The sequence below is a fragment of the Olea europaea genome, unplaced genomic scaffold (genome assembly GCF_002742605.1).
Source record: "Olea europaea var. sylvestris unplaced genomic scaffold, O_europaea_v1 scaffold2374, whole genome shotgun sequence".
Classification (NCBI taxonomy): domain Eukaryota; kingdom Viridiplantae; phylum Streptophyta; class Magnoliopsida; order Lamiales; family Oleaceae; genus Olea; species Olea europaea.
The window spans coordinates 92,245-113,419 of record NW_019241880.1 but is presented as its reverse complement, the minus strand read 5'-3'; the positions used below and the strand labels follow the sequence as shown (position 1 = coordinate 113,419).

Genomic DNA, 21,175 nt, shown 5'->3' with positions numbered 1-21,175 from the left:
ATTGTCTACTTTACCCTCATGAAAAGATTAATCAATTTTATATCAATTTGACACAATTTTTTAGAAGAGCAAATAGCTTCTATAAGAAGCCACAATAATGTTGCTATTACTTAGGTGAGTCCACTTGCCTATATTTTTATTTAGATTTTACTTAATTATTCTAGAACAAATGAAGAAGAAGTAGAAATTCCATTAATGCATACAAAGAAGTATATGATTCCAACTCCAAAAAGATCATTTTATTTCACGTGAAGAAAATTTAATGTCGTCGAAATTTGAAGTTGATTAGGCTCCCATCATTTCTCGGTCGAAGGTATATTTCTTTGAACGCTAATTTTTCTTGATAAGTTGTATTTAGTAGTTGTTGTTATACATGTTCAAATCTCATTTTTTTGATAAAGTATTTTTTCACTTTAATGGATGAAATTATCCAAATACTGAGTAGATATTTGTTGTACTATTCATCTTAAATAGCTTAGTTAGATAATATACTTCTGTATTTAGAATATCATTTATGATGGAATAATTTTTTGCAAAAATGGTGGTTGAAGTTGAAGAAGATGATAAATGCATGGGATCTCGTCATTTTATTCTCGACATTTTATAAATGTTGATAATGATAGTATAAATGTCGTTCTCAACATTTATAAACGTCGAGAATGATATTTATACTATCATTCTCGACACTGTCAAATGTCGACAATAAAATTAAAAACTTGACTAAGTTGGGAAAATTTCATGTATAGCGTTTCACATATTGCATGCAGGTAGCATCTTCGTTTTCAATTTTCGTTAGTGGCTGACATTATTGTTGCTTATGGCATGCAGTTATGAGAGATGTTAAGAGATTTGTTGTTTCGTATGGTTGTAGATTCGTCAACATAGATGACGGGTGGAAGTGGTTAGGGAACCGAACAACATCAATTGTGGTTCGACATGATATTACATATGAAGAGCTTATACATAAATTATTCGAGAAGCTGAATATTAGCAGAACTAAGTTTCGAATTCAATTGAAATTTACAGTTCTGAACATGAATATATCCCCTGCTGATGTAGACGATGATGAGGATTTGCAATGGTTTATGTTTGTTCACACAGAAGCGGCGTTGTGAGTAATTGCAGATGAATATAATGTTGGAGAGCACGAACTGCATGTCGGAGTTGAGCCTTTCTCACCAATAGAAAATGCATTGTATGGACGTGATGAAGTCGGTATGTGCGAACTACAAGAGCCACGAACGATTGATAATACGAATGAAGGTTTAGATGAAGGGAATTTGTTTATTCGAAATGCAATTCAGTCGATTGATGAAGAGGACATTGTGGAAAATCAGATATTCTTTAGCATGCAACAGTTACACACAAGACTTCAACTTAAGGCTTTGAAAGAGAAGTTTCATTTCAAGGTTAAAAAGTCAAATCCTAGATCTCTTACTGTGCGTTGTGTCGATACTACATGTCATTAGCTAGTGCGAGCTTCTAAGATAAAAACTTTAGAAATATTTAAGATTTGAGAGTACATGCCTGAGCACATATGTTCTCTAGACGTTTGACGAAATGCACAAATTAACGCAACAAGTACAGTAATTGGGCATCACATAACGCGAAAATTGGACGATGCAAACCAATCATACATTCCTGCGGGTATTATTAGAGATATGGAACGTGAGTTTGGTGTATGGATTACCTACAACAAAGCATGGAGGGCTAAAGAGAAGGGACTTCAATTTCTTCGTGATACATCCGAAGAAAGTTTTCAGAAATTGCTATCATACTGTCACATGTTAATCGAGAAAAATTCAGGAACTATTGCACACATTGAACTCGACTTGAATAACAGGTTCTGGTACTTCTTCTTAGCGTTCGGACCGAGTGTATGTTGTTTTCGAGTGTACGTGGTTTTCAAGAGTACATGAGGCCAATAATTTGTGTCAATGGAAGTCATTTAAAGGGCCAGTATAAGGGAACACTACTAGTAGCTGTAACGCAAGATGGTAACATACAAATATATCCTCTTACTTGGGGTGTTGTCGATGGGAAAACAAATGCATTGTGGTATTGGTTCTTCGCGAAGTTGAAAGATGTCGTGATGATTCAAATCAGCTAGTGTTTGTGTCGGACAGGAAGAAAAGTATTAAGTGGGCAATTAAGAGGTTGTTCGAGCTTCCTCACCACGGTGCCTACATTTGGCATATCGAGAAAAATTTTATTGTTAGGTATAGTAGTAGCAATGTAATATTCTTGTTTAAGCGGGCATCGCTAGCATACCGCATATCAAAATTTAATCAGTTCATGACACAGATAAGGACCATTCGACCGTCAATGACATCTTACTTGGAATGTATCAGTATATCCACCTGGTCAAGGGCAACTTTTGTTGGTAATCAGTACATCATTATGATGAATAACATTGCGGAGTCACTAAATTCAATCCTAAGGCGACAATGAAGTTTCCCTATAACGTCGAAAATATTACGTCATTGATGTCACGATAGTTCTACGAGAGAAAAAGCGCATCCACCAAATGTCGTACGATCGTGACACCAAAAATTGATGATGAATTGAGAAAATCATTCGACGTTGGTGCAACCTTACCAGTACGAAATTTAGACGAACTCGTTTTTTAGGTGAGTGTAGCTACCCAACTTTATACTGTCGACCTTATAAGTAGCACATGTTCATGACGAGAGTTTCAGATGCGACAAATCTCATGTTCACATGCATCCCGAGCTACTTGCGCAAAAGGAAAATCATTGTATGACTTGTACTCCCCTTACTACACCACAGAATGTTGGCGAGCTATGTATAACGAAGTTCTTTACCCCGTTGGCCGAGAATCAGATTGGGTTGTTCTTCAGTCTATACGCTCCGTCAAAATTTTACCCCCGAATATACATATAGCACCAGGTTGACCTCCTACCCAACATCAACGGTCAAGAACTAAAAGGTCGACTTTGATACGAAAATGCGGCTGATGTGGGGGTTCTGGACATAACAAGCAAATATGTTAGAATTCGACACCTTTAAGTGACACGTATACTTGAATGAAATTGTGTATTCCGATCGTCAAATGTCCTAATAACATGGATTATCAATATTTTAAATATATTTTTGTGTATTACTTGCTTTCTATCTTAATTGTTCATTTCCTGCTTTGAATGTTCTTAAATATATTTTTGACTTTTACTTCTTTCTATTTCTTTCTTCGTTCTCTTTTCATAACATTTATTTGCAATTGCTTATTCTAAAATTAAACTCGTAATACATTCTTAATCCTTTATACAGATTCATCCCATTTTTTGTGATTTTTCTCTTATATTACCATTGTCGTTCAAAATTTTATAGCGGACGAACAGGAAAATTCATATGGGCAGTTCACCAAGTACAAACAAGACTTACTTTTAGAATGTCGTAATGGATACAAACAAGAAAGCCTAGATTTGGGGTATAACTAAAATCAAGGGAAATAGTGATCACATATATTCTTATGAGCATTTCATTACAATATCATTTCGTTCATCATATAAGTTAACAATCATATATCTAATTCATCACTGGGATTTTCTTAATCATTGTAAACACAATGTGGTAATGGATATAAAAGTAACCCATGAATGACTCGTTCTCCTAAGTCATTGGAGAAGACAAAATGGTAATCATAACAAAAGGAAGTAATAACTCTAATGCATGTCGTAGACGACTATTATACAAAATGTTGATCACTCCAAAAAATATCCATCACCTATATGGATTTTATAGCACTAATATTTGTACGTAAGCATTTTCATTTACGATGATTGCATATTCTACATATCCTCCACTATGAACAAAGAGGACATATCACTATCATACTCCTCGTTGGAACTTATGATGATCACGTCTTCATTTTCGACGGGAACTACTCTAACATTTTCATCCAACAACACATGATGTGCTTCCGATTAGACCTCTAGTGGGACGATCTCACGATGAACTTGAATTGGTTTAATTTAGTCCATTAGATTCGAAAAAGGAATGGATTGAAGGCAAACCCTACAATGGCTGTTCGAAGGTTGACGAACATATAGAACAAAGGCATTACTTTCATCATCCGAGTCCCAGTCTATGATGATCAGGTTGTCCGCGGACGATCCGGGGGTCGAAAGTGATAGTAATATCAATATAAGGAGTATGTTGAGATGATGAAGATATAATCAATGGAAGAACTAACTAGTGCTATGAATTTGTTAAATTCCCGTCTGTGCATATTCAAGTAAAATCCAGCCTTTTATAGTGGAGAAACACTTATCTGTTAAATGCATGAGAATATATCTCACCAACCAATATGGTAGTCATTCATGGTGATTATTTTATTACTTGTTTTCACATCAATATGGTTGAGAATGTACTTGTACTTGGCATACCAATTTTAATTGCTATAGTAATTATAAACCTGTTTGCTACAATTTTTGCAGTTAATACTCCAACTGGTTGCCTTAACTCTTCATTAAAATTGATTGGATCATATTTATCTTGACATTTGATGCCGTTCTCGACATTTGAAATGTCGTTATTGATATTAAATAGCTATTATTCTCGATACTTGACATTAGAGTTCTCTAGAACGACACTTGGACCAAAAGAGGAGATTTCTCTACATGTCAACGATTTTCGGATGTTTGATATGTCGTTATCGACATTACATAGCTGTGAATCTAGACGCTTGATATTTCATTTGTCTAGAATGAAAGTTCGAGAACATATTACATACCACCATATAAACCAAAATATGCAAACCATTGTGTAAACCAAAATACCTATTACGTACCACCACATAAACCAAAATACATGTTACGTACCACCACATAAAGCAAAATACATATTACAAACCAACATATAAACCAGAATATGCAAACCATTGTGTAAACAAATACATATTACATACCACGACATAAACCAAAATACACATTACAAAACCACCATATAACCCAAAATATGCGAACCTCTAAATTCGAATCGACCTGAAGTTCAAAACCAATCACCATTATGTACCGTCAACCAAAATACACAGACTACGCATCCCTCTTACTCCTCTTGCAACCAGATTGGGTGTATGTCGTGTTTTTGTTCGCACTAACATTCTTCAGCCTCAACGATCGAGGTCTATGTGTAGGTGGATCAGCTACCATCAAAGGTCCAATAACAAAGCTCTCATGAACCAGTTGATCATCAATGGACACACCAACTGTAGGTACAATGGCTGGTACCTCTTTTATAATATCACAAGCAACGTATTCTGACCCAAGTACTCCAACCCCACCTCCCGACATTATGGACACATCAGGGATATTGCAAACAACTGGTTCAGTTGCCTCTCCGACATCCTGTCTGTTCGCAGAAATATTGAAAGTTAAAACATTATGTCGGGGCTCGTCTCCACCGCGATCGTCATGACCAAATTCACCATACTCATCAGCAACATTGTGTTGCCCAATTTCTGTAGCAACTTCATCAAACCTTCGTCAAAGCACATTGATCTCATCAGTGACATGATTTCTCCAACCACATACATGACCTCCCAGATCATTTTGGAGACTAGCGAATCTTGTGTTTGTCTCTTCCCTCAAATCGCATATCTTGCTCTCAAATGCCTCCCGTTGTTCGTTCAAGAGAGCTCTTATCTCATCTAAAGACATAAGCCTTTCGATGATCGGATCCCCATGTTTTTCTTCTCTGCCTTCAACATGATGCAAACCTCGATGACGAGGTCCACCTTTGTTACCTCTCTGGGATTTATTTGGTCGATGGTTGTTGTCATCAATCCGTATGACATCATCTTCAACTGGACAAGCTTGTATTTCTATTGATTAAGCAACAAGACCATCTAGAATGAGGTCAGCTACATCTTCCAACGGAACTAGATCGGTGAAGTACGGTTGCAATTCTTCTGCAACAGTTGCGCGCAACGTTACCAACAAGTGCACCTATAGGGGAAGGAAAAATAGGTGAAATGACATATTATATATTGCAAAAGTGTAAGGCAATTACGTATGTAAATCGCTTACATCTGTCTTCTCAAAAAAATCTGAATATATTCGGGAATGAGGTTGTTCCGTGTCAAACCACCGTAACATCCTAAGGACATCGTCACAAGTCTTACTCGAGAATCGAGCTCCCAACTCCAGGATTGTCTCGTACGCCCAAATTTGCATGACATTTATAACAGTAATAACCATATTTGGAGGTAAATAACAATGTGCAATGAAAAGAATTGAAATGAACCAAAATAGATGTATACCTGGACAGCAAGAGAGAATTCATACAACGTTTAAGTCGTCCTATCACAATTGTTCACTTTTCCCATGTCCGCCTTTCTTCCCCATCCATGTAGTAGTGATTTGATGAGAAGTTGAAAACATACCTTCCCCCATGGATAGACATTGAAGAAATCCAAGTCGTCAACATTGGAGAGAGTTGTCGGATGTATTCCTACATTTCGGTCTCTTGACTTAAATACCCCTTCACTAACTAGTGCCAACCCAAGCTTGTAACAATAGTTACGGTTGGCACATTTCAAAAAAAATTTCTCCAAGTCGCTACAAGTTATCCGGTCCATATTAGCAAACATTCTATCCTTAGACGGGTTTTCTATAGGATTTTGTCAACTTCGGTACCTTTAGGCAGTGGACCGCACTTTAAGCCGGTAATTAATGCGAACTCAGACAGTCCAAATCGTGCGAACCTTTGGTTCACCTTGAACCAAGCCTGAAATCGCTTTCGGCAAACCACCAATCTGTTTACCATTTTATGAATTAATTGAGCGGATAGTTTCAACTTCGATAACCTTGCAACATGTCCTATACAACTATCCTCCAACTGACGCTTTTGTTGTGGATCCAATTTGTTGAGGACAACTGATATGCATTTTCTGTTGCTCACCTGTGACACATGGGCCGGAACACGTTCTTCCTCTGGAATTTTATATCGGTGTGTCATATTCATCTACAAATCAAACAAATGAAAACAACACTTTTAACAAATAATATGAGAACATACAAACGAAATTAAATATAGCATTCTTGTTTATAATGCAGTACAAGAAAAATAATTTTTCCCATATGGATAACGCAACAAAGGGTTAAGACTTAGCCTCGTCTAAGCATACAACATCAATGAAAGGGCTAATATTTAGCATAATCTAACGGCACATCGCTAGTGAAATATGACCTATACTAGTACGACTTTATATGAAGACCTCGATAACTTGATTTCTTTCAAGCAAAATAATTTTTGTCATCTTGTAAATAGTTTTATAATTATGACGTGGTTAGATCTTTGAAAATTCGGAACAGGCTCAATGTTTTGAATTGGTCACAACTAATTCAACTAAGGATACATTGTACTAGAAAGAAATCGAAAGATGGATCCTGTCAAAGACTCCTAACCCTACAAGCATGTTTAACACTTGACAAAAGTCAGTTTTAGATATTCACTAATGAACTCTTTCATAGAGTATTCCATATTCCTCTAGAATATCAACTAAAGAGGAATCATTCTTAACCATAATATTGAATTCCTCAAAGTACTGTCACGCTACATGATTGAAAGGAAAACCTCATTAATTATATTCTTTATTACTATCTATATATATTGTTTTATACTTTCAAAGATATATGAAATGGTACATATTTTTTTATGCGTCTGAGATCTATGAAAAACCGTATGGATTGTAAAATTATTCCTGACTTAACTTCATGGTCTCCTATTTAGGATGGATTTCCCACCTTGCCTCCTATTGCATATAATAAAACTATCGTCGAAAAAGATGATTCAAATACAATAGACAAGAGTGCACAACTTCATAGAACATTAATATGCTAACATTATTTTCAAAATAAACCAGTAAGATTTCATATGAAGGATTCAACAGCTTCTTCCCAATTGAAAAATTTTCGTCTGGCATCACAAAATGGAGTTGCCTGCAGTATTTAGATTTGGGGTTTCTTCTCCAGCTGTACCTCAAAAATTCTAAGAATTTCAGGTAATATCCTGCACCTTAATCTGCTGGGTGATCCAACTTACGTGAATATCTTTTCTTAATTTTATGGTTTCACCAGCACGCATTAGCAATGTCAAAAGAGACAAGTATTATGGTGCAAAAGCAACTATTAACGTGTGGGAACCTAAAATACAACAACCTAATGAGTTCAGTTTGTCCCAAATTTGATTACTGGGAGTTTCTTTTGGTGAAGATCTCAATAGCATTGAAACTAGTCGGCAGGTATTTTTTTTTAAATTATTGGTTTGATCATAATTTGTTGCAATCCTCTTACTGATTGGAATGCACATTACTTTAGGTTAGCCCTGATCTCTACGGCTATAATAACATAGGATTGTTCACATACTGGACTGTAAGCTTATTCTTTTGTTGTTTGTTTTCTTTATACACTAATAAAGCTCCAAGGAAAATCCTAATATCAGTTTGTAATTATAGAGTGATGCATATCAAACCATCGGTTGCTATAATCTACTCTGCTCGGGTTTCATACAAGTCAGCAGTCAAATAGCAATGGGTACAAGCATCTCTCCTGTCTCATCCTACCGAAATTCCCAATACGATATCAACATTCTTGTGTGGAAGGTAAATTCCAAGTTCACCCCGCTCTCCCTCTTGTGATGCATTTTGTGATGAAACAAATAATCAATTATAATTATCCTTTTATAACTTTTTAATTTATCCGAGGACCCAAAAGAGGGAAATTGGTGGATACAGTTTGGCAATGGCTATGTATTGGGTTATTGGCCATCTTTCTTATTCTCCGACTTAATAGATATTGCTTCCATGATATAATGGGATGGTGAGGTCGTAAATTCACAACCCGACGGGTAGCACACTTCGACTCAAATGGGCAGCAGTCGATTCCCAGAAGAGGGTTTTGGCAAGTCTGAGTATTTCAAGAATATCCAAGTTGTTGATAGTTCCAACAATCTCAAGGCTCCTATAGAACCATACACTGAACAATCCAACTGCTATGATATGCAAACAGGTAGTAATGGAGATTGAGGCCATTACTTTTATTATAGAGGCCATGGATCAATATGAGATCATGGAGCAGATAGGGCATGGGGCTTTTGGTGCAACCATTTTGGTAAATAACAAGTTGGAGAGCAAAAAAGTAAGATTTGGGTTAATATTCATTTCTAAAATATTGTAGTGAAAGTTTAATGAATTCCAATGCTGGATTTTTCCATTTTACTCATTTATTCTTGGAAAAATAAAGGTATGTGTTCTTAAGAAGATTCGATTAGCCCTATACCACTGAGCGTTGTAGGAGATCGGCTCATCAAGAGATACATTGATATTATTCATAATTTTTCATTAATGTTGTTTTGCTTTTGGTGATTACAGAATTTATTAATATATTTATTTGGATGATTATTGAATAATTTGCTCTCGAAATTTTGGGGTAAGTTGCTTTTGCTTTTTAATTAATTGCATGTTTTTAAAATTAGATACGAGTCTTTTTAGTGATTTAAGACGTTATTTATTCTTGACGGCTATACAAAATTTTTTATGGTTTTTGCTTTGGTTGTTTGGGAATTCAGATTAGAAAGAGCTTTTCCCCCCCTTTTTTTAACATCGAACACAAAATTCTCCTTCTTTTTTTGTGGGTGCACCTGGGTGCATAAGATGAAAGAGATTGTGGGGATTTATATGTTTTGTATGGGGAGGGATAGCTAAACGTTATCTTTTACGTCTATGAATGATTACTTGGAATGAGAAAGTACTAATAAATATGTCAATTTGACATCATAGAAAAGTTCCAAGAGGACGATTTAGCAAGTTTATGATTGGACAATAAAGAAGCACAGTAGCGTACTTGATATCAGTTAACCAAGTAGCCCATTTCTTTTCTTTTTGATGAAGTTAATAGTTTCAAAAATAGCTTGGTGATCTTACGGAATTCTCCCATGGTTTTTGGATTTCAATAAAAGGGTAGTTTCTTTATGCAGCTTGGGTTGAGAAGATTAATCAAAGTTGTGATGGCGATAAGGTTGTGTTTGCTACAACGAATTAAATTGTATAAGGAATTAAATATACAATTAGAGTACATATGCTATGTAAATATTTTTATTGTGGATAATATTCTTTAGTTTTTGTTTTATTGAAAAGAACGTTATGTGCACCATCTTTCTCAAGCTAATTGGATGATATAATATAGAGTGGGGAGGTAAATTTAAGGACAAGAAAGATGGTGCAAGTAGCATTATCTTGAATGAAAAACTTATAAATAATATCCAACTTAATACAATTGACTTATGATTGTCTTCTCTAATTTTATTCATAATTTCTTCTATGGTTCAACCCTATGTGCCAAAGGCAGCTGAAAGTGCTTATTCCAATATGGGCAACACAGTTACAATCATTAGTCTTTTGCTCAAAGTCCTTCGTATTACTAATCTCTACACAAGATTCCAATAGAAAGGCCAAGGAGGATTGGCCAATGATGGCAGTTCTTTTTAGAAAAAGGCACAAGGGAGATTGCAGGGATCATTTGATAAATTGGCAGACAATTTTTAATGTTTGGGGTAGGATGGATTGGGTTAGGTTAATTATTTTAGAATGAGCATGTCTATGGTATCTAAGTAGTCTCAAGTTATAACTTTTTCTATTGGAATGTTGTTCCATTTGGAATATGTTAATCCGAGGGATATATTATTTATAGCCAAATGGATGGTATTTTAGATTTTGCCCCTATTTATTTAGAGGGATATACAATTTATAGCCAAATGAATGGTATTTTAGATTTTGCTCCTATTTATTTATGCTAGACTTTTAAGTTTACCTTGTGGCCAAAGGCAACAGATCATGAGCGATTAGAGATTCTCAACATGGAGGGTTATATGAGATTTTGCCTTGATAGTTTTCAAAGTGTATATTTATATCTATTGTACCTTGCATTCTTCTTTTTTCCAGCTAGGTGGTTTAAATTCTCTCTTAACCTTTAACCAAACTCCGTCTATTCCTATGGCATCCTAGGTTCCCAACTGATTTCGAGGTTGTTCCCAACAGTCCAAGTCAACACTCAACTCAAACTCAACTTTCAAAATTTTCAACATTCACAATTCAAAAATCACATAACATAGATGATAAATCATAGATGTAGTGGCATGAAAAGAGAGAGAGAGAGAGAGAGAAGAGAGGAGAAATGACTCACATTCCACAGAAAATGTTGTTACCCTGCCGACCTACCGTCCCCTTGCCTTCAACTTCACCCAATCCCCAATCGTCGGTCAGCAGCCCCTTCCTTCTCCTTCAGCCACAAAATCACCCCAAATCCCTCCTAATTGCTCCTTCAAATTTCACAGATTTCATAGCAAGTAAATGTAATCGATTTGTAATTGGAGGATTATGAAATTGGGGTTAATTTGGGGGAGAATGAACCAAGAAAGAAGAGAAATGGTTCACATTCCACAGAAAACGCTGTTACGCTATCGACATGCCGTCCCCTTCCCTTTAGCTTCGCCCAATCCCCAATTGTCGGCCGACAGCCCCTTCCTTCTCCTTCAGCCACAAAATCACCCCAAATCCCTCCCAATCACTCCTTCAGATTTCACAGCAAGCAAATGTAATTGATTTGGAATTGGAGCAGGGGCAAACCCAGCCTTCTTAGATTGTGGGGTCAAAAATTAATACATAATTTTTTTAAACAATATAATATTAACGAAAATAAATTAATATACATTTGACACTTCAAAAATGTCTTATAATTATATAATTATCAATATTATTAAATGAATTTTGTTATATGTATAGTTTTGTTTACCATGTCATTTATGGATGTTGAGCCAGCGACAAGCAAATCAAATTGGATGTAAGAAGTAAATGAATTGAAATAAAATTCACATTGAATTTAGAAAGTAAATGAAATTTAAGTTTAATGAAAAAATAATTTTAAAGTAATTCAAATTACATTTAATCTGCATTTATTTTAGAAATTTTGACATCATTTTTTATGTGAAATTTCGTAATAGAATGATATAAATTATTGGAAAATTCATTTTGCAAAAATAATAAACGTTAATGAAATAATTGATTTTTTTAAAAGAAAAGACGAGTTAAACGCCTCTTTTAGTAAGTAAGTTTGATGTATATTTAACTATTTTCAGTATCTGTTTGAACTATTCGATATGACTACGATGTAGTTCTCAAAACGAGCTTCTAGATAATGTAGGTGATTTGTAGATCTGAATGGTATACGATCATTAGTAAATTTTATTAGCATATTATCGAAATTTTCGAAATATTAATTTGAAACAACCTATTTTAATACGTTGTAACTTTTCATATGATTGATCATTCCGCACACCATTAAGAAGCAAAAAACTAGGTCATGAGCACTTCGAAATGATATTAAGAATGTAATATTTCAACTTCATTTTACATGTATTAAAGTAGGTTGAAAATGGGTTAAACAACTATTTTTTGGAAAAAAAAAAATCAAAATTTTGTGGGGTCATTTAAACCCACATGACCCCATGTGGGTCCGCTAGTGAATTGGACGGTTATGAAATTGGGGTTAATTTTGGGAGGAGGGGAGGGGGAGGAATGAACCAAGAGTCGAGTCTTGGGGAAATGAACCAAGAGTCTTGCTTTGAGCGTGGAAATAGAATTTCCTAACGGGGGTATTTTTGTCTAAATAATTTGAAAATGGATATTGGAAAAAATGTGAACATTTTTGCAAATGACTAGGTGAAATTGGACATTCTATGAAATTTCCTCTATTTTTATTTTATTTCTGTTGTCTAATCAACGTTATCAAACACATTGCATTCATTCTAATTTATAACTTCATACATTGGCATTTGAAACTAAGTTTTCCTATAGTCCGTTGACTTTTTGAAATACATGAAAAATTTTCTGAATAAATTTATCTGGATAGAAAAGCTTTTAAAGTAAGTTGGCTCTAGATAACTTCCTAATAAAACTATTTACAAAAAGCATAAGCAGGAGCAAAATCTCTTCCAAACAAACCCTTAATAAGCTCTAAATAAAAGCACTTATATTTGTTGTGAAAATGATTCCTCATAAATTAGGTAACACAAAGCAACTTAAATTTATGTCATTACATTGAACTTCAACATTGCTTGCTAAGGCACCCATCTTAACCAACAAGCATACACAAGCAGGGATGCTGCTTACAAGAATTTCTTTTCTGCTTTCTTGATGACCAGTTTGTAAATGAGAACACGATAAATGTGAAAATCTAGACTATCTGCATCTATCAAAAATTATAGTGGCATCCTTGACGAAACTGGAACTTCAAAGCCTGTAAATGTGCCTGAATAGGTTCGACTTTCGATTACACAGTATTCATGCAGAATAATATTACACAAGATCCATGCAAAATAAATCATAAGGTAAAAAGCTGCAGCAGCAATGAAGATACTGACATGGTTTCCACTAGGACTAAGATGAAAGTATGTCTCTTTGTAGTCCTTTTGAGTTGGAATGTAAAATGTAAATTAAAGCATAATCATACTCATTTACCAACCTACTTCACCGAATAAACCTTAAAACTCGATTTCCATTGCCTACGGCTTTGTTTACGTGGTACTAAATTTTAAACATCAAAATTGAAGTATTAACTATGGTGATGAATCACGACACCAAAGCATATCTGATCTCCAAAAACTTTCCTTTTTTAGAACTCGACACTCAAGACCTCATAACATGCATGGAGTTACTATATTAGCTGTTATATCTATCTTTCAAGGTGATAGCCCCATGCATATGGAAGATGCCAATTTTTATATCTCAAAAAAATAGCTCCATGTATGCATACGTAAGAGCACGTTTGGATAGAATTCATGGAACTTATAACTCCACAAAGCGAAAGTGTGAAATATAAGATGCCAGACATAGGGACTCGTGCTATCTTATAAGCCATACAAGTGTGAGGTCTCGCACGTTGTGGGCTTATAAGAAAGTTCCATAAGCTCCAACCAAACATGCTCTAAAGCTGCAAAGATAGTATACCTGCAGCGTTCAGCCCACAACTAATATATCTCATCGTCAGGAATTTCTGGTGTCAAAAACTTCTTAGGGTCTTTGCTGATCTCCTCATAATTAAATGTAGAAGCCTTAACCTTTTCAGGAACAGGCACAAGAGGAATAATGCTATCTCTATCAATAACCCCATCAATTATGCCGTATTCAACTGCTTCAATAGGGGACATGTAACGATCCCTATCAATATCTTTTTCGACTTGTTCAAATGAGCGACCAGTGAAATCAGATATAATTCTAGTGACATTTTTTTTGTTATGCATTACTTCTCGGGCTTGAATTTCGACATCTAATGCTTGCCCACTTGCACCCCCCAGTGGTTGATGTATCATAATTCGAGCATTAGGCATTGCAAAGCGTTTGCCTTTGGTGCCACTACCAAGGATTAAGGAAGCTGTTGATGCAGAAATGCCGAGGGAAATTGTGGAGACGTCAGCTCTAACTAGTTGTACAACATCAAAGATGGCCATTGTAGCACTGATGAATAGTTCAAAGAAAAATTAGTAAATCATGAAATATAAAAATAAAATAAAATAAAATAATAAAAAAAATAGAAAAACAGAGAGTAAACACTAGTTCGAAATCAGCAAACAAACAGAATGAATACAGTTACGGATGACAGCCCGAAAAGCTGGTGCAAACACATGAATTTCACCCATGGCTTGGCTTGGAGTTGGAGTGCAAGCTCAGTTAGATATGAGGTCATGGATAAGATTCAAATTTAAGCACATTTCGGTGGGCCAATGCAAAGAAGCCTTAAATAAGGAAGCTTCACAAAGATGAATATCAATCAAGTGCATTCTCGATTTCACTGACTCAAAATTTGGTTCAAAAGCAATGCATTGCATGAAGATCTCAGCAACCAACATATAGCAAGAAACAACGGAGCCTTCAGGCATCTTCTATCCCTTTTTTTTTTTTTTCTAACTGAACAGTGACTGATACAAGTTTCAACATAGTTGATTATAGGGAATAACATGATTACAGTAAAAGATTCAACACAAAACTTTCTATGTTAAATTATTGTACATCTTATGGATACTACCTGCGGAAGTTAAATCCTTCTGTGAACAGAAGATAAAGACTTGAGCTAAGCATAGACATTTTCTTGACATGACTGTAAAAGCTCCAAGACGGAATAATGATGAGATATTCCTTACCAATTTAACTAGAAATAACATCGCAAGATTACAAGCATATTTAACCTTACTACATTTAAAAAACTATATCCACCAGTGCAAGCTACAAACAACTTTCACTTGGAATCCTAGAAATTAATATCAAATTGAAATAACATAATTGTGGCCATTTCACTTCAGCAATTCTAGTGGACTTAAAACAGATTACAGCAGCAAGTAAAATGACTCAAGCAGCAGGTATAAGCATTATAAAGTTCAGCATCTCAAGCTGCTGATTTATTGAATCAACCACTTCCAGCTTCTCATAACTTTCTGAAGCAAATAAATGTAAGAGGTAAACTTCTACATGAAAAACACCAAAAAATCATCAACGTACTATATAATCCCACATTATGGATAATATGGTCCCGTCCTAGACAGCACAGTCTTGAAAGAGTAAGTCCCAACTCAAATCAAAGACTGAAACAATCTCTCAAGCTTTATCTAAAGTTTAAGAAGTGCATGCAGCAGGCAGAGTTACCTTATCGATCTATTTGAAACATCTACCAGTCAAATTTCACTAATAACATGAACAGTAATGACTAAGAGAAGTACCGTTGATTTAAATATTGCATATTATGGTTTCTAAAACAATGGAGATGATGGGAAGCTTAGTAGAGATAGTATTTAATTTAGTTTTCAAATTAGATGCTTATTTTCGGAAACGTAATTAGTGTTTTGTTTAATAGATTTTTTCGTATTTTATTAGTTGCTTACTTTCCGAATTGGATCCTTATTTTAGAGAACATAAATAGGGTTTGATTTTAATTCATCTTTTTAGCATTTTCGTAGTTCAATTAAACTTGATATGAAATAAACTTGATATTTCCCCCCTATATTCTCTTTATTCTCTCCCTCTTCTTATCTCTTTCTCTCCCATTCTTCTCTTTCTCCTCTCTCTTCCTCTTTCTTTCTCAATCTTGTTCTTCATTCTATATTGTTCAATTACATCTTACATCAATTTGGTATTGGAGCAAGTCGTATTCCTTTGACCAAAACAAATTCGCAAAGTTTTGATAGGTGTTCAAAGTTCAAATATTTAGTGTTGCCATCCTAAAAAAAGTCACACCAACATTCATTCACATAATACCTAGCCACCGTAACTACCATCCTCTACATCTATAACCACGTTCAACCAATCGTTACCTCCTTTAGAACAGAAAAAATTCGCACAATAGACAAGATTCAAACACAAGAAAAATAAAGGGGCGACAACAATCAACAGGAAAAATAATATGAAAAACAAAAAACATTGTTCATCATTGCTATTCCTCCAAAAAAGAGGGAAAAAAAAATCTTTTTTTTCTGCTACTGTACGGACTGTCCACTGATCAAGTAGAATGTTGAATTAAATTAGTTCTTTCATTATTTTTTTAAGTTTTCAACGAAAAAAATCCTAAAAAAATAAAGAAAAAAGTCAAAAAAAATTGATGGAAGGTACTTTGTCATTGTTGCTCCTGATCAAGTAGCCACACTGGTGTCCCCATTTTTCAACCACTTCCTTTCCCAACAGTGAAGTATCTGATTCTAGCATGAGTGGATTGCACGTGCTTTGCAATAATTTAGTTATTGGGTTGCTCCCTTTGGCTTTTGGCATGGAACATTAATTTTCATTTAAGTGCTTGACCTTGACTTCTTATTTAAAAATAAAAATAATAATAAACAAATAAAAAACATACACACACACACACACACACAAATTGTGTAAGTTTTTAGTTGCTAGTTGCTTTAAAAAAATAAAAAATAAAAATCACTAAAAAGAATGTTGTGAAGTGCCTATCAAAAGTTAGGAGACCAGTTGTTGACTAATGGAAAAAATCTTCTGGCATTCGCTATCTTTTATTGAACTCCTACCTTTACTTGAATGAATTGCAAATATACTTTCAAAGATAGACTAATCACCTGTTAGTTATATTCCCACATCTCTTTCTCCACTTATCACAATATTTGTTTCCGATTAGTTATTATAACATTCACACGTTTCTATAGAGGTAGCAACTGTTTCTTGCCTTAGTGAAATATTTGGAATTATTGCAATCGAAGCCCTAAAGAGACGAAATAATGCATGATATTTTTCCCTTAATTATATCATCTTTTGCATTCCTATTTAACAACTCTACCAAATTACATACTAAGGGAGCTAGAATACTAGAAACTATGGCTAATATGAGGTACTATATCATCATGTTGGATCTAGACTTCAAACAAATGGCAATTGACATGTTCCAACGCTTTCTTTTAACTCTAAGGGAAATTTATCTACAAAATATCTTCACATCCATTGAAATAATTATAATCGTTATATTGAAAGAAAGTGACAATCTCTCTCTAGACTTGCTTACCCTCCTTTTGGATAGTGTGAAAAAAATAAAATATAAAAAGGTAATTCCTACTGAAATGAATATGATAGAAAAACATTTTGAGAAGTGCACTTTCAAGATCAAGCTTTACTTGTCACAGTCTATAAAATCTCATGGGTTTGTTCCGATGATTATAGTGCAGTTGTTTCCACCCTTTATACAAATGATGTAAGTTTTAAACAGCATATTCTCTCTCCTTTCATGATCACACGTGTAGACAATACACTTAACACTAACAGAGGATGACCAATGTCATTGCCACGTAGCCAAACATTCCATACGTTTTGACTTCATGTCTAAAATGTTTTTGCCGACTCCTTTGCGTGACTTTAACATTGACCATGTTGTTGTGTTACCTCAACTGCATGATACTCCTCGAGTTGTTATGTTGTTTTCCAAAGCCATTGTTGGATCGTATATTTTTCATATCTAAATTCAGTTTCTAACTACCATGAAATATTACAAGAGAAAAAAATTCCTAGAGAGAGTTTCACGAAATCAAGAAGTTAGTCTCTCCTTGTATTATGATGAAGAAATGAGTGATAACATGATAAAATTCGAAATATATTCATGAAATGGTTTTTCTGTTGTATGTATAGCTCAAATCTGTCTAATACATGTTTTCACAGATTCCATCACCTACGTTCTTTACCATTGGTTATAATCTATTTTTATTTTAAATTCTAGTTGTCTAGCTCGTAGAAGCACTTTCAAGGTAAACACACATCTTATTTCTCAAATACCACACCTTCCATACTCAACCTATTATCGACGGACATGGACCTCCCCAAAATCCCATTTTCAACTTTGGAGACAGAAGAAAAGGAAACCATCAAGATATCTACTATCTTGTTTCAACTATACGAGTTCTGTTCACGAAATCGGTAACTTCAAATCATTGTTGGACAAATCCATTTATTACAGAAACCATCCTGCTTTGAAAACTGTGTATAATGTAGAAGTCAAGGGCACAAGGGCCTTCTACGCGCGTAACACCTATTATCCCCAAGTACTGAAAAATTCAACACTCAGCAAATTTTTTTAAAATTTTCTAACTTAGCCCATGTTTAGCCCCCATTTCTTAAAACTCATTTCCAATCACAAATTTCATGGGACTCACAACTTTTATCAATATTTCACCCACATATTTCACCAATTTTTATCAAAATTTACTAAAAATCTAATTTTTATCCAAACCAAATGGGGGCTTAATATCTCTCCAATCCTCGTATTGTCAATCACCTAAACATGCCATTGACAATCAAGATAAGCTATAATCACAGAAAATCTCAGATGCCCTCAATGATATAAACCATCATCTCAAATGTTTTAAGCACTAGGTTCTTAATTAATACAGTACAAGCTAACATTACTAGTATGCAAATGAAATACCTTCTTACTACACCTAGTTCTCTTAACTTAAATATGATTCCTTTCTACTTCTCATTCAACCATTCTTAGTAGACCGACAAAATTCCATCAGTAATCTTCTACACCATATCTATGGTGCATTTCTTCAATTAAATGCAACAAATTTTGAAACCCAATGCGGACACATGAGAACAAATTTTTTAATTCACATATAGAAGAATCAGAAAAATTAAAAATTATTTCAGTGGCTTTGAAGAATTGACGCATTACACATACAGAAACCCAAAATATCACAAAAATCTACTATTTACCCTACTAAAACCGAAATAAATAACCAAGAATGTCCTCAATTATGGCACTAAATTAAACAAGACAATTGATAACAAAACCTACATACCTGAGGGAGCCACCGGGGGAATTGACGAAAAGTCGAATGTCCTTAGTGGGGTCCTGAGCATCAAGCAAGAGCAGCTGGCTGATAATTGCATCAGCAAGAAAATCATCAATCTGATTTCCCAAGAAAACAATCCTCTCCTTGAGCAACAAACCCATGGCGTCAGTCTCGGCCCCGCGCATTGCGGTGGCAGGAGTCTGCGGTGCCGACGCAGAGAGGTGGAGCAAGAGCGAGTCCTCAGATGGGGCACTTGAATTTTGAGTTGAATAAGTGGGTAAGTGAGAATTAAGGGAGTATTTGAGGGTTAAGGTTGGGAATTTTCTGGGTAGATGGAAAGGGAATGCGTGTGGCGGTTTAGAGAGAGAGTGGCGGTGGTTGAATAGAGGTGAATATAAAGAGAGTGGAGTTGAGAAGGTAACTGCGTCCATGGGGAGGGAGGGAGGGAGGGAGAGAGAGAGAGAGATTGATTTAGGATACTCCGACTGAAAATGTGGTAAATGTGCAAACCGTGACACCGGATCGGATAGCGACCACCTTCAGCCCACTGGTTTACAAATCGGTTCGGGACTTTAATTATATTATTTTGGAAAAAAGCATATGCACAGCAAAAACTATCACAGGAATTGTACGAATTCTCATATAAATTGGGCGTTCTATGTAAATTAAATATTGCCAAAAAATCTGGGGCCCATTTGTTTGTGTGTATTTTGTATGGATTCTGTGAGAATCCTGTCTGTACACTTAGTGCAGTTCTATTATTTTTGTCAATAGGCGATTTACTGCCTGCAAAACAACTACGAGGTGTCGACTGTCGAACTGTGATTGTGAGCAAGTAATTTATAACATTTAAGCCATTTGTACAGAAATTTTTTCACAGAATTTGGTCAGATTACTCTCATGTATGGGACTCATCGTAAATAAAAAATTGCCAAAAAAAATCATCGCCCACCCCCTGTGTGTGTTCTGACAGGCTTTTGTATGAAGCCTGCCTGTACACACAGCAGTTTTGAATTTATAATTGTAAAATAAATTATGTCAAATTGTGCTACTTTCAATGGTACTCAATTTAATGATTATGATTATAGATATTTTAATTCGTATATTTAATATTATATAAATGAAATTATGATTTATATATTACAAATTTTTAAATCTCAAGTTGTATTAAAGTAATGTGGGAATTACACCAATTCACGTGTTTTAAGATCCAATTTAAAAAATGAGATGCAAAGTTTGTTTATTCAAAAATCAAATAATATTTCAATAGTAATGATGGTGACATTTTACAATATCCCCGATCAGTATATCCCGAGGACTAATTTTGGTAAAGTTGTAAATCCACCTGTGGTGTCCTCGAGCATGTTCGTCCTCGAGACACAAGGCCCGACCACATCTCCATGACGCTTCGCATATTGCAAACATGTGTCCTCGGGCATAGTCCTCGGGAATGTGCTCCTCCTTACTGCTGACAATTGTTCACCCTTTAGAATTCCTACGCAATTAGGAATCTTAACTCCCACAAGAGTCCTATCTCACGCATAATTCTGGAATTCAACCAACTCCTTAACCATTCAGGACTCCAACAGATGAGGACATCCAGCTAGTTGAGTCCAATTAGGAGAATGTCACTTACTACTATAAATACAGAACCTTGAACCATTATTCAGGTACGTTTGACATTATTTTTCAGCACATAGCCTCACGCATATATTTCCCTTTCTGACTTAAGCATCGGAGGGGCGACGAGAACACACCTCGTTGCCTTTGTTTCAGGTATCGGAAGATCACGTTCGTGCTCATCATCAGTCATCAAGCTCGG

General features: G+C 35.1%; 1 protein-coding gene and 1 pseudogene across 1 annotated transcript; one reads left to right on the top strand and one right to left on the bottom strand.

The window, feature by feature from the left end:
- The first annotated feature begins 7,951 nt into the window (after positions 1 to 7,951).
- On the top strand, positions 7,952 to 9,085 carry LOC111381781 (annotated as a pseudogene).
- A 3,939-nt stretch (positions 9,086 to 13,024) lies between these two features.
- On the bottom strand, positions 13,025 to 19,831 carry LOC111381779 (ATP-dependent Clp protease proteolytic subunit 4, chloroplastic-like). Its single transcript, XM_023005605.1, has 3 exons — positions 19,360 to 19,831; positions 14,024 to 14,530; positions 13,025 to 13,325 (listed from the first exon to the last, which is right to left on the bottom strand). The coding sequence occupies exons 1-2, from the start codon at positions 19,782 to 19,784 to the stop codon at positions 14,044 to 14,046; spliced, it is 912 nt and encodes a 303-aa protein (XP_022861373.1). The 5' UTR covers positions 19,785 to 19,831; the 3' UTR covers positions 13,025 to 13,325; positions 14,024 to 14,043.
- Positions 19,832 to 21,175: the final 1,344 nt, after the last annotated feature.

Coding starts and splice junctions, on each gene's coding strand:
- LOC111381779 (XM_023005605.1), bottom strand. CDS start 19,784: ATGGACGCAGTTACCTTCTCAACTCCACTCTCTTTATATTCACCTCTA. Junction 14,531..19,359: donor TCCCCCGGTGGCTCCCTCAG/GTATGTAGGTTT, acceptor ACTATTCATCAG/TGCTACAATGGCCATCTTTG.